This window comes from Sinocyclocheilus anshuiensis, unplaced genomic scaffold (assembly GCF_001515605.1).
Source record: "Sinocyclocheilus anshuiensis isolate Anshui unplaced genomic scaffold, SAMN03320099.WGS_v1.1 scaffold472, whole genome shotgun sequence".
NCBI classification, from domain to species: domain Eukaryota; kingdom Metazoa; phylum Chordata; class Actinopteri; order Cypriniformes; family Cyprinidae; genus Sinocyclocheilus; species Sinocyclocheilus anshuiensis.
Genome location: NW_015557102.1, coordinates 865,208 through 880,088, shown reverse-complemented (window position 1 = coordinate 880,088; position 14,881 = coordinate 865,208). Strand labels below are relative to the sequence as shown.

Genomic DNA, 14,881 nt, shown 5'->3' with positions numbered 1-14,881 from the left:
GAAATAAAAGAAAAAGCATTATGATTTTTAAAAAAAAAAAAAAAAACAGTGGGAAAAACCATCTCACCATCTGCATTTGAGTTAAAAGGAAAACACAAGCATTTTACCAAGTTCAACAAACTGCAGCAGAGTGTAGAAATTTTCCTCTTTGTAACACATAGATAAATGTGCTCCTAAAAGTTCAAACCCACGGTTTAGCAAGTCCCTTGAGAGAGCGAGAGAGAGAGAGAGAGAGAGAGAGAGAGCGCGAGCGAGAGAGAAAGAGAAATACATGTGTGGCATAGTCTTGCATTAAAAGAACCATGCATTTAACACATTGCCAGAAGTAGAGGCTAAGTAGGTGAGGAGAGAGAGTGAATGAGAGAGAGAAACAGAGAAAGACAACCTAATTCCACAAACACTGCTCTTTACTGGTGAGGAGCAATCTCATCTCGGCTCTGGAAATGCCTTGACTGTGAAGAACTGAGATGACATAGATTCAACAAATATGCAATATTTTAGACTACTGTATTAATAAATAAGAACAATATCAGAGTCAGTGTATTGCATGACAATGTCTGACCACCAGTAAATATTTTTATGAAATTGAAAATGGTTCCAAACACAAGACTACAGTACAATTGAGTGTGATTTAAAGAGTCTAAAGAATGCGCATTACAAGAACCAAGAACCTAATAATCAGCCAATATGCTAGTAATATGTATGCTAATAAGCAACTAGTTAATAGTGAATAGTGTTCCTAATCTAAAGTGTAACCAATCTTTACTGTGTGTACATGTGTTTCTGAGTGTGTGTGTGGCACTTTAAATACTGTGAGTAACTGCTTCTGAATGTGACCAGCTCACTTTTTCCACTAAAGTAAAATGTGGGAAAATAAAAAGCATGATGATGTTAAAAAAAAAAAAAAAACAGTGGGAAAAACCATCTCACCATCTGCATTTGAGTTAAAAGGAAAACACAAGCATTTTACCAAGTTCAACAAACTGCAGCAGAGTGTAGAAATTTTCCTCTTTGTAACACATAGATAAATGTGCTCCTAAAAGTTCAAACCCACTGTTTAGCAAGTCCCTTGAGAGAGCGAGAGAGAGAGAGAGAGAGAGAGAGAGAGCGCGAGCGAGAGAGAAAGAGAAATACATGTGTGGCATAGTCTTGCATTAAAAGAACCATGCATTTAACACATTGCCAGAAGTAGAGGCTAAGTAGGTGAGGAGAGAGAGTGAATGAGAGAGAGAAACAGAGAAAGACAACCTAATTCCACAAACACTGCTCTTTACTGGTGAGGAGCAATCTCATCTCGGCTCTGGAAATGCCTTGACTGTGAAGAACTGAGATGACATAGATTCAACAAATATGCAATATTTTAGACTACTGTATTAATAAATAAGAACAATATCAGAGTCAGTGTATTGCATGACAATGTCTGACCACCAGTAAATATTTTTATGAAATTGAAAATGGTTCCAAACACAAGACTACAGTACAATTGAGTGTGATTTAAAGAGTCTAAAGAATGCGCATTACAAGAACCAAGAACAAATAAATTCTTTTTTTTTTTTTTTTTAAGAGGGTTGAGTTTTTCCTATCGTAAACAAAAATTTCACAGGGCCTTCCAGGCCATGAGAACACTACTTTGAGAATTTTATGCACATTCAGTCTCTTTTTAGTTGTCACTTGTTGAAGACAATTCATCAAATTCATTCAACTGAATGATAATTTGTAATCGTAATTCATGGTGTACCTCAAGGATATGTGTAAGGCCCTCTGTTGTTTCATTTATAATAGCTGCTAATTAGCTAATAAAACTAATTAGCTGCTAATAATTTTCCTAAGAGTATTCAAACAAATGGTCTAAAATAGATTTATTTAAATATGTTTAATTTTGCTAAATTGGCTAAGTATAAAATTAAATGAATGTCAGTTAATGCCAGATCAAATGTAGGTTCTGTTAGCAAACTTTGCTTTTTTAAAGTTTAAGTTCAATCTTTTAATTAATTTAAATTATTATTATTATTATTTACATTTTCTTTTATATTTGAACTACAAATAAATCTTAAATAATTTGAAAAACATATTTTGGATTTTGTTTTTAATAGGACTGTTGGAATTAAAGGGATAGTTTGCTCGATAATTCTGTCATCATTTATTCAACCTCTTGTCATTCCAAACTTTCTTTATTCTGTGGAACACAAAAGAAGACATTTTGAAGAATGTAAGGAGAATGCAAGGACTGGAGGTAACCAGACAGATTTTGTTACTTCCATTATATGGACCAAAAAACACAGGCATTTCTCAAAATATCTTCTTTTACTGTAGGTTCCACAGAAGAAAGAAAGTCGTACAGGTTTGGAATGACATTAAGGTGAGTGAATGGTTTTGGGTGAACTATAATTTTAAGTTTACGCATGTACATGACATGTCTGAGTATTGTAGACTACTTTCAGAGACAAAGCACATTATGTGAGGTTTTTGCCAAAAAAAAAAAGACATTGGCCCTTGTGCAAGATTTTAATGTCATCAGTTTGTGTCATTAAAGCATGAATGGGTAGCCTTTAGCTGGATGTTTCTGTCTCTGTGTTTTGGTGTGTGTGTAGTATGTAAGATGAGTGGACAGGCCTGTAAGTGAGCTGTGTTTCTGTGGGTTGAATAATGCATTTCTGCGACGTTCTCATCCTCTCTCTCCTTACAGCCGTGTCTTAATTCTCTTATCATTAGTTTGCATTAACTTGACAGCATCATTCCCCCTCTTCCATTATCTCTCCAGTCTCCTTCTTTTAGCCTCACCAACCATTCCTACAGTCTCCTCTGTGAACTACAAGCATCCACTCTAGCAGAAGGTAAGAGTGTGTGAATCTAGGTCATATGTTTTCACCATGACTCAACTGTCTGAACATGTCCTGCCTGGAATTCATTTACTTAAGTAATGCTGGTCACAGAATCCTCCCCCCAGTTTATATATAACGGTTTCCTCCATTCACCCGTCCGTTCATGGCCATTTCCTGTCAGATAATTCAGTCATGCACAAATAAAAATGAGTTTATAGTGTAGCAGCAGGCTATTTTTGCTGCTTACAAGTTAAACTCTTATCAGCAGCATCTATGGTATGCTGTTGATTGCCACAGGAAATTATTTCAGCTGTATGTCAAAACAAACTGAAATATGCATGACAGTAACACAATGTCTTAACCAGGCGCAACATGATAAAATGTCAAGAGATAAAAGCTGTCTCTTTCATGTAAAAACTCAGTTTTTGTTATATCTAGCTGCGACCATGACACTTTGACCTTTGTCCATTTGTCCATGTCTGTTATATAGTGCTGACCACTGTGAAATCGAATTGGTTTAAAATCCAACTTATAATTAATATAATTACAATTGAACCTTTTTCTGTTTTAATATATTTTAAATGTAATTTATTTCTGTGTTGGCAAAGCTGAATTTTCAGCAGCCATTACTCCTGTCTTCAGCGACACATGATCCTTCAGAAATCATTCTAATATGCAGTTTCTTAATAATAATAAAAAATTACTAATTTCTTTAAAAAAAATTACTGACCCAAAACCTTTGAATTGTAGTAAGGCTATAGTATAAAAATTATTGTAGCTGAAAACTTTTGTGTCATGTTAGATCATAACACACTACAATGGCTGCCTCTTAGACATCAATTTAATTTATTTACTTTAATTAGTGTCAAATTCTAATTGTTTTATTTTTGCAACAATTTTTGTCAAAATATTGTGGTTATTGCGGACAGTTAATAGAGCTTGTATGTAACCTACAATATTCCTAAACATGCTGCAAGGTTGGATTACAGTATGGAAATGAGGCACTGCAAATATGTATAAATGTTTTTGTCACTATGATTGTTATTTAATTTCTCATCATATGCAAACAAGATACTGCAGAACTACATCTCATTTTTATAAGCTGCTAAATGAGTCCAAGTTGCATAATAGAAAGTTTAAAGTATTACCAAAATGTGTAATTTGGAGATATAAAGTTGTGATTCTAAGATAAAATCTCTAGATTTTGACTTTGTAAGTTGCAATTGTACCATCTTATTTTTTTTGTTTGGCAAAAACCATGTGTTTCCTCTAGATTCCCTGTGACCTCATAGAACCTTAATTTGCACTTGTTTAAGTATATGGCTTTTTTTTTTTTTTTGGAAATTTATGGCTGTGTGCAGGATATAGTCTCAGGGTGGGTTTTCTTTTTAGGAAATGTGTGTGTGTTGAAAGGAAAGGGTGTTGGTGTCAAAGCCGTGAGGAGGGCTGTGGTCAAGTTTCCATGATTTGTTCAGGAGTGATGTTCATTTCCTGTTGGCAGGAGTTTGTGTGATTATGTTTTACTCAACTGCAACACTTTTGAAACCTTTAACTTTGGCATTCTGAGTGTGCATGTGATGATCGTGTTTACTGGAAGGAAATTCATAGCATGAGTTCACAGAGACCTTTTTTTCTTTTCTTTCTTTTTCTCCTCCTTCAAGGCCGTCCTCAGTTTGTCTGTCTGGTTCGGCCTCCTAGACACCACAACTGTGCCACGCACTCCTTCCTCCACATCCCTCTCTCGCTCTCTTTTCCTCTCTCTCTCACCGTGTCTCTCTTCCTCTGTCCAGTCTCTCAGTAGTGGTCCTCTCTGCTCTCGTGGGGGAGGCTGGAATATCTGGTTTCCTGAACAATGGAAATTCAATCAGGAAATGGACCCGAGGTGTCGAAAGAAGGAGAGTACACTCGTTTGTCTCCTCTCGCCTTGCGGCCTGCGGACGCTAAAGAGGACCTGGGGGAGAACAGGCGCATTGAGAAGTTTGACATCCCACTCAGCAGCCTGAAGCAAATGTTTGAGAAACCGCCGACGCAACATGTGGTGAGTTTTAGAGCGAAAGAGAAAGAATGAGAGAATGAGAATGGAAAGAAGACAAATTGAGCTCTTGAGTTTGTCTGATGATGCAGAGAGATAATGTGTGCATCAAGATGTAATTTTTCTGATATTTTGCTGGTGGCTGCAACATGACTAAAGAGAGAGAGCAGATGGAGAAAGAGGAGAGAGAGAGGAAGAGAAAAAAACTATAAAAACAGCTGTTGCTGCATGTTTAAAAAGAGTCAGTCATCTATTCCCAAGACTTTCACATCTGATTTTCCAAGCATTCCAAATATAATTTGAAGATTTGTATCACTGATATTTGTTGAGGTGTTTTTGGAAATCTGTTTGTTTCCCATTATCATTCTTTGGTATTTAAATTCTCTTTTTTTGTACTTTTTATTTTAAGTGCCCACATGCAGTAACATAATGAATGGAAAGACTTGGTTAGGCAGATGACTTATGGATGTTTTACAATAAACTCAGGATTGTGAGTTCTTTGAAGCATACATCAGGTTAGAGAGCTACATTAATTACTGTTACAAAGTTTGGGGCCAGCAAGATTTATTTACACTTTTGAAAAGTCTCTTTTTTCACCAAGGCTGCATTTATTCGATCGAAAATAAAGTGAAAACAGCAATATTGTGAAATATTATTATATTTATTATATTAATATGATAAATATTAAACATATTTCAAAATGATGGCAAAGTCACATGATCCTTCAGAAATCATTCTAATATGCTGATATGGTGTTGAAATAAGATTTCTTTCTTATTATCAATGTTAAAAACAGTTGCACTGCTTAATATCTTTGTGGAAACTGTGATACCCTTCTCAAACTTTTAAACGGTAGTGTAATTCCATGAATTTCCAACAATCTGTCATCCTGTCCAGTCTGACAAATGTCTGCAGAAGAAATCTGGAGATCATATCAATGACTTTTGTGAGCTTCAGTTTGTTTCCCTCATCAGTCTTTGGTATATCTACAGTAAGTGTACTATGCATTACTTTTAAAGCATTACTGCTTTCTAGTTTTCAGATATACAGTATATGTGAGGTCCTTTTTGAAAGTGAAGTGCTAATGTGCTAATATAAGAGATTATGAATAGAACGGAAAAGCAAAGTGACCCAGATCCTGTTCTTTCTCTGACTTGGTTAGCTGGACAGGGTTTGGTTCAACTTGCAATAAACTTGGGATTTTGTTTTTCAAAGCATACTTAAACTTTAGTCAGCTATGTTATCAGAGCAGCATATCCAATTTCTCAAACCTGATCATTGGCAGGGTAGCCTGCTCAGAAGACCAGCTTAAGCTTCCATGCTGGTCTGCTCAAGTTTGGAACTTAGCCAAGCTATTTACCAGCACAACAGCTTATAAAACTGTTCAACCAGCATATTCTTTATAGTGATACTATGTAAACACCAGCACATCTGCATCCAATGAATGATGGTGACCAGCATTAAAAACTTCTGTTGGTCTTTTCAGAAGGGTAAACTGTTCAAGGGGATCCCAGGTTTGTGCTACTGTAATTCACCATACTTCAAAGAACGGGTTTGGAAGTTTAGTGTTCAACAGTCACAGTTCAGTGAAGTGACACTGATGGGATGGCTGAGAATGAAAAATTAATGAGACAGGGATGAGAAATAAGTGATACAAGAATGAGAACTGAAAAAGCAGACGAAAGGATTAAGATATGATTGAGAGAGACAGTAGATTAAGAGAGAAGATCCGTTTAAATTATGTGTTTCATAGTTTTCATAGTTTGGCAAACTGCTCTGTGCTGGAAAGCTTGTTTTGCTGGCCTTTTTACATAGGAACATTTAATCCATGAAATTAAATTGTTGTGAGCTCACAGAGAAAGGTCACAATCTGGAAATGCAGAGAAAACGTGCATCGGCGCATACACACACACACAACAAAGCTACAGACACCTACAACAGAAGCAGCTACTGGCAATAAACTTGTGGGAAGCAGAGCAACTGTGTGCTGACGTGCTCTCTCTCATACACACACACACACACACACACGTTTCACTATGTTATTTAAAATTTATTTTTGGGGTTCTTTCCGCAACACTGGCTTTTGTATAAATAACCCTATAATTTGCATGTGGGTAATGTGTGTGTGGGGGCAGAGTAAAGCCAACAGAAGAAAGTGAGAGAGATATAAAGATAGACATATAAAGAAAGAAGAATGAACTAATTAGTTTAGCATGGTTTGGTTTTACTCATACTTGCAATTTGCACAGTTTTGGCTTGTAAATGGTGCTTGATCTGTGCAGATTTTTTCTCCTGATTCAGACCAGACCACTTTTTCACTGAAGAAAGCATTTCCCATTTCTTTAATGGCAACATACCCCGATATTGGAGCAAGTTTGTCATAAAAGCTCAGAACATGTTAAATGATCTTTTTTTTCCAAAACAATAAAGGTGTGAAACATTACATTATTCACTCAAAACATATTCTTTTGGAATTTTACATATATAATATTTTAGAACAATTAATACAACTGGCCAATACCATAACTATCAATACTAGAGCAAAAGCACTTCCCACTGAAATCATGTGACCCATCTAATCCCTGTTCACTTGACTGCTGGTTGTTCATCCAAACGCTCAGAGCAACCAGCGCTGGAATGGTTGTTGAAAATGCTTGTTAATTATAGAATTAGCATGATTGAGACCACAGAGTGTAGGCTTGTATTAAATACACTCAGATGCTGGAAAGCGTCCTAAACGCTTCTTAGAAAGTACAAGAGTAATTGTTCAATGGCTTCTGGGGTCAGGTTACTATGGCAACCCCTCCCAAACGCTCTTAAAGGCGTAATGACGAGTAATCAGAGGCTCAAGTGTGTAATTGAGTTTACTCATACATGCAAGAACACACACACACACACACACACACATAAACAAACAAAAGCTTTAAAGTCAAAAAAGAAGAGGATGAATGTTATGTTAAGTTGTGGTGATGATCATCATATTCTTTGGGAACTATAGGCCAGTTATGTTTTGCTGTATTGTTGCAAAGTCTCACTGTGTATTATCTGTAATGAGCAGAGTCACATGGAATATGCAGTGGTAGAATTGCAATGCCCATCATTCACAAAGTTCTACTCTTCCCCTTCCCATTGCTTGTTTATTTATTATATATTTTGCCTATTTAAACATGCTAGTTTGATATCAGCTACCACTAGAAGTGTAGTACTCCAAGCTCAGTTTAGAGTTTAAACACATTTCACCCAGTGTGGTTCCATCCTGTTAAACATAAAGGTTCTAAAAGGAGGGTTTCAAGGTGATGCCATTCAGAAACCATTTTCGGTTGATGAAGAACCTTTCAGTGAACAGTTCTTAAAAGAAACACTTTTTCTTTGTGTGAAAAACACTCTAATAATCTAACTATAAAGAACCTTCTGTGCATTGGAAAGGTTTCATTAGTGTTAAAGGTTCTTCATGGAACCATGGATGCCAATGAAAAATCTTTATTTTTAAGAGTGCATTCGGTAGAATTCCACAGATTTCACCTATAAATGCTCTTCAGTATTGATCATCATCAGGCCAGGAATGATTTCCCCCTGTTAGTTAGTAAACAGTTTTTATGCCAAAATACATTGCAATGCATTGTCACAAGCGATACACATTTTCTTCAGTATTGTGACATACATCAGAGTGAAACGGATTATCAAAAAGAAAGAAGTGTAAGATAGGGACATGGTTGCTTGTATAGGTCGTTGATTGGATGGAGGCAGATCAGAATGCAAGCGTGTAGTCATTTGTAAGAAAATGAAACATGCGTTGATTAATCATTTACAGTATCTACAATATCTGTTTACACTGTAACATGCATTTAGAAAATAGATAGGCTAGTTTTTGGAACATGGTAGGCTAATGTACGGTGGCCGAGACAGCTGCAAATGAAAAAAACACATGCAGATGAAACGTTATGTAAGCTGGCTAACTTACTTTTACAACTTCCCTTACAAAAAGTAACCATAGATAGCCTATGGTTTTACTATTAAAATTAATTAATTAATAAATACATTTATTATATAAAAACAAAAAATGGTTACTATAGTTAAACCATGCCCAAATTAACCATGGATTTACTACATTACCCATAGTTTAACCATGGTATTTGTACAGCTGTGGTTGCAAATGGCAGGCCCGGACTGGCCATCGGGAGCACCGGGAGAATTCCCGGTGGCCTGGCGGCTGATTTATTTTAATTTTTGTAGTTATTATTATTATTATTAATATTTTATATTTATGCCTTCTCAATGTACCAAAGTGATAATTTCCGATGTTTTCATTCGATAATAAATCATAAATCGGTTAGTCTTGACTGGCAGCGCTGCGCTACACGAACAGAGAGCAGACTAGAGCTGACAGCAACACAAAAATAATAGGAGTAACAGGCACTCAGCCTAATAATTCAATAGTGTATTAGACTTTTTCAACAAATATATTGTACTAATTTTGACATTTAGGCAGTTTAGAAATTGTGTTTTAATACACAAGGAGGCTAGCCTCCCTTGCGAGGGTTCTTTTCTCAACACTCCTCAGCACTGAACGTGAACACTCGATGCTGATTGGCTAATTTTTTTTACTAACGGAGGCACGAGAGCTCAGCGCTTGCTCGGCCTCCCCCTCCCCTTCTCTATCACCTAGCAGTTGCAATTACATCAGCAGATTTGGCACATTCGCGATAGAAAAGCGGCGCTTTCACGTTATGATATTACAACTGTGAAATTACAAACAAAAAATACACATTCTGAGACATGAACTGAAATGAATTGTGAATTTTATTAACATTAAATCGCCCTCCTCCCATTTTCACCTCAAAATTATGGGGAGGCTGTGCCTCCCCTGCCTCCCCCGACGAGCCGCCACTGCTCCAGAGTAAGGATTTAGACCTTTTTTTTATGTGATGGCCATATAAATAATAGGGTTGTCTGGTTTCAGAAATTGTTGTGGATTTATAGGATATATACAGGAAATAAGGGGCCAAAATTACACCTTTTGGTGTACAACAGCTTGTCACTGGAACAGGACCCTTTAAAGGACACATTTGTTCCTTTTTTAGCCCTAATAGGTAGGCCTACAAATTAGTACCTTAAGGGTACGAATTACTTAAGGTACTAATATGTACGGTGTACTGCTAGGTTTCAAGCTGTTGTACCCCAAGAGGTACAATTTTGGCCCATTTTTTTTAGGGTGGCCTGGATGAGTGTGAAATTTCCTGGCCTGAAATTGCATCCCAGTCCGGCCCTGGCAAATGGTTAATATTTTATTTATTACAAATGGTAATAAATACGCCAAAAAAACATGGTTAATTTTCGTGTTGTTGAGGTAATTTTGTTGTGGTCTGTGCAGTCCCAGCCTCAGAGGAGACAACAGAGCAGTGGATTTAATGATTTATTTACTGTATATTGCTGCTGCCACACAGATCTAAATTAAACGTGATTTATTTCCCAGCTGTTTACCTTCACAGACATAACCGACTGTTTTTGTAACTCATGTGTTTTTAATGTAAACTTGTGTGTGAATGAGAACTTAGTTTAGTACTCACATGCTGTGACAGCCGCTTTCTGTCCGTGTGCTTCGGATGTGTGCTCTCAGAAAACCTTTATATCAGAAGTTTAAACTAATATGGTTTAAAACGCATGATTTCAGCATGATAAACATGATAATCAGAACCAAAACAGATTTTTTTAGCAGGTCCAAACTGTAATGGCGCAGCTCTATTCTGGAAAAGGGGGCTGGGAGCAGCAGCTCCTTTGCATTTAAAGAAACGGCGTGTTTCTGTTTCCACTCAAAATTGGCATTTTCAAAATAATATAATAAATGATCTGTGGAGTATTTTGTGCTGAAACTTCACAGACACATTCTGGGGACACCAGAGACTTATACTGCATATTGTAAAAAGGGGCATAATATGTCTCCTTTAAAATTTTGCAGGATGTTTTCATTCACTTTCATTCAGGTAATTTTCAAAAATCCATAATAGGGGCACTTTAAAAGGCAGCATTAGGCTACTTACTTTTTTTCAAACCACTGCAGTGGTTTGGTCTAGCATTGCAACTTTTCCTGAACTGGAAAAGTCAAAAATCAGTTGTCACCAGGGTTATTATCATTAACTAATTATTTATTAAAACGTTTCGCCATTGAAAGCTGAAATACAACTATATATAATTATTAGATAAACTTAAACTAAACAAAAAAACTAAACTAAACAAACAAAAAACCTATATATATATATATATATATATATATATATACTGTATATATAACTAATGAAATACCCATTTTTAAACCGAATTAAAAATGATAATATAAACGTTCAACTTACAATTAATATACAATAGTATATACTATTTCATACTATGAACCTATTAGATAGATAGATAGATAGATGACTAGATATTCTGGGATTGTTTTATCAATAAAACAGTGAGAATTAGTCATCATGGTAACCTCTGTAAAGAAATTACATAAGTCATTTCTGGGTACCAATAACTATGGTATTTTCATTTTGCACATTTTTGTAAGGGTTTTCATGATAGTGCCTGCATGAAGCTTGTGCTTGACAGAAAACAGAAGTAATCTAGAATACTTGGTATGTGAGTAAGTTGTAGATTTCTTCATCCTGGTTGTGAAACACAGGCCTGGCCGTCTGATCAGATGCTTGAGTCTTGATTCTGAGGGGTTTTTTGTACAAGAGCGGAATAAGTGACTGGTATTCCTGATTGAGTGGCTAATTGTTGGCTAGATAAACACAGGAAGAGGAGAGAGATTGCTAGAGATCCATCTATCGTTTCTATCTGAAACATGACCTCTCCACCCCACAGGGGTTATTAATATTTCATGATCCCTTTGCAAAGACACACACACATATACACACACACACACACACACACACACACACACGTTTACTTAGCTATCTAAATGGGGACATAGAGGCGTAATGGTTTTTATACTGTACAAACTGTATGTGCTATTGCCCTACACCTAAACCTAACCCTTACAGGAAACTTTGTGCATTTTTACAATTAAAAAAAAACTTTGTTTACTTTATTTTTATACCAGTTTTACAAATAAGGATGTCCCCAAAGGGAGGTTTTTGGAGATCTTGTCAGGTTTAGCTCACTTTTGGGTACAAATTTGTCCCCAAAATATGGTTAAGTAGGTACACACACACACACACTCTCTTTCTCTCTGTCTCTCTCATTCATTATTACTCAGTTAGGGTATACAGAGAGACTGCCATGATTAAAGGCTGTCAGAAGAGACAAAAAACTTTCATTTCAGACATGAAATCCTCCTGCTGTTATTCATTAGCCACAAAAAGAAATACAAATCCTCACATCCTGTTTAAAGTCTTGTCGGATTTTAATTTAGGTTCATCCAAGGTTTACATAACAAGCACTTTTAACCCTTCAGCAGGCCGAGAGCTGTTGTTGCGCATTCTGTCCAGGAGATGTCACTATAAGCAAATGCAAGGCTGGAAATGTCTCTCATAATGAACTGCTACCTAATCAATATTTTCCCACAGTCTAATTATTCTCTTGGAATTCCATTAACCTGCCTAAAACCTCAGTGAGGCAAAGAATGCTTCTTGCGCAACAGAGCAAAGGAAATCATTGTTTGACAAAGTTTGGATATGTGGTCTCTGTATAAACAAATATCTTTTTGTTTGAACAATGTTTGAGATCTTATTTCACTCTTTGTTTCTTTCAAGCAAATATGTTCAGTATCCAAGGAATAGTGAGAAGCACTTCATACACCCTGGTGAAAATACCAGAAGTGTTCTTACAATGGCAGTCTATGGCCATTTCACCAGGATAATGGTCAAAATATACACTGTTTCACAAGAATACCCTTGAAAAGTGCACTTAATTGTATTGAACATGCACATGTAATGTTCTACAAACCTTAAAAGTATGTAAAAAAAACTAAAACAAAACAACAAAAAACTGCTTTCTGATAATATAATGAATGAATGAAAAGCAGATCATTTAAGTGTACTTAAAGAGAATATACTTTCATGACAGTTTTTTAAACAATTAAACTTTTACTTTTTAAAGTGCATTGAAAGTTACACTTTGAAGTAGCCTACATTTTAAAGAATTATTTCAAGAATTTTGTCATACTTAAAAAGTACACCTTTTGATGCATATTGACTCAAATAAAGTTCATGTTAAGTGCATGACAATAATTTAAAGTGTTATTCAGTATTACATATAAAGTTATTATTAACTTATATGTAATTACAAATATATTTAAATACGTGTTGTGACAAGTTTCAACAGAAATTACATTAAAGTATATTTTAGTTTTCTATTAATGCTAGTCAATACATTATGCAGTATTTTAAACATAAGTCAAAATAGCAGTCTAAAGTTCAGCTAATTCCATTTATTATGAATTCAAACTAAAATACATTTTCATTTAATTGCAATTGACATGCAGAACTTAAGAATATTATGTACGTAAATGCTAAAGTGTACTTCCTTTTCACAAGGTATAGCCATTTCAACATTATAGATGTTAACATGAGATTAATGTGATAAAACTGCTTACTGACTTTATCTATGCAAAGTTATATCCAATTTTTCCTGTCATGGCCATTTAAAGCTGGTAACTATCGCACGATACATGCACCATGTAGCGACTATAACAATAAGAAAAATGCTTCCACAGGATTCGGTTGGTGAAACGCAAATTATAGCAGTCCCACCGCTACACTACTTTCCATTGTAAATGTATTACTGCACTTTTGTTTGTTTTTATAAACCAAGCTCCGAGTCAGAATGATTTTCTGTAGAAATCAACTGCATTGACAAACCTCAAAAGAGCTTAACTTGTTTTGAACCCACAACATTCCTTTACATTTAGTTTTAAATAGAGATGAACTCATGCTACAGGCTAAAGCTAGCTGACAGTTAATCACTGCCTTGCTACTGCTAAATATACCCTACAAACACAGTAACTATACTGCTAAAAGTGTAGAAAGTATTAGGTGCTGTCATCTCACTCTTTTATAGTTATCCCTGTGCTATGTGTAGCGTTCAGGCTAAAAGCAGCTCCTTGTGACTCTTTCTGGCTGCCTTTAGTGTTAGAAAAAAGAAAACAGAACTGTCGGTCAAGGCCTGGGGACAATAACTCAGATATTTACACATTTGGATGTTCACGCATTGTCACAGGATGTTCGGTATGTGTTTTTGTGTCATCTCATGTGTGCATGGTAATCATACCATGTCTTCACGTTATGTAGATTAACCTGCGGCCTTGTTCAGACTACAAACCCTGTCACCTTCCATCATCCTTTCTTTCCTCCTGTTTGTGCATAAAAGCCTCTGAGTTTGTTTTAAAATTGTTGGTGGAAATACTGTTTAAGTTAGCAAGAATATGGCTATATATCTGTTTTTGTGTGTGTGTGTGTGTGTGTGTAAGAGAGCTGCCCCGCTGGCTTGTTTTTCTAACTCCAGGTCATGTCACCCTCCATCATTCATCTCCTGTGTGTGCATTAAAAATTGTTGGTGGGAAAACAGATTGTGTTAGCAAGAAAGATGGCTATATATCTGTTTGTGTATGTGTGTAAGAGAGAGAGAGAGAGCTGCCCTGCTGTCTTGTTTTTCTAACTCCAGGTCAGTGACTCGTGTCTAAATATGTCCACTTATCACAGAGACAGGAGAGTAATGGGAGACTCTCAGTGGTGCTTACAAAAACAGGAAATCCCCTTACGCACACAAACACACGAAGATGACCAGATTTCTGAAATGAAAACCAAGGACATTTCAGGTTTAGCAGTTCAGCATATTTAATTTTTATGTCGTACTATCATGTTGTACAGGGATGAGCTACAGTAGCTTGTCATACTACTAAAAATTACATTTAGTCATCAGCATACACTTAAAGCCTGTTATAGACTGTTCATAGTAACTTACAACCAGTTTTATTTTAGTATTATTTATACTATTATAGATTTTTAAAACCAAGTTTTTATGTATATATATATATATATATATA

General features: G+C 35.8%; 1 protein-coding gene across 1 annotated transcript in view; it reads left to right on the top strand.

Moving 5' to 3' along the window:
- The first annotated feature begins 4,203 nt into the window (after positions 1-4,203).
- Positions 4,204-14,881, top strand: part of LOC107677546 (xin actin-binding repeat-containing protein 2-like) — a 33,262-nt gene continuing 22,584 nt past the window's right edge. Inside the window, exon 1 of the mRNA XM_016472474.1 lies at positions 4,204-4,860. Within this exon, the coding sequence (XP_016327960.1) occupies positions 4,675-4,860 (186 nt within the window). The 5' untranslated portion in view covers positions 4,204-4,674. The remainder of the gene's footprint in view (positions 4,861-14,881) is intronic.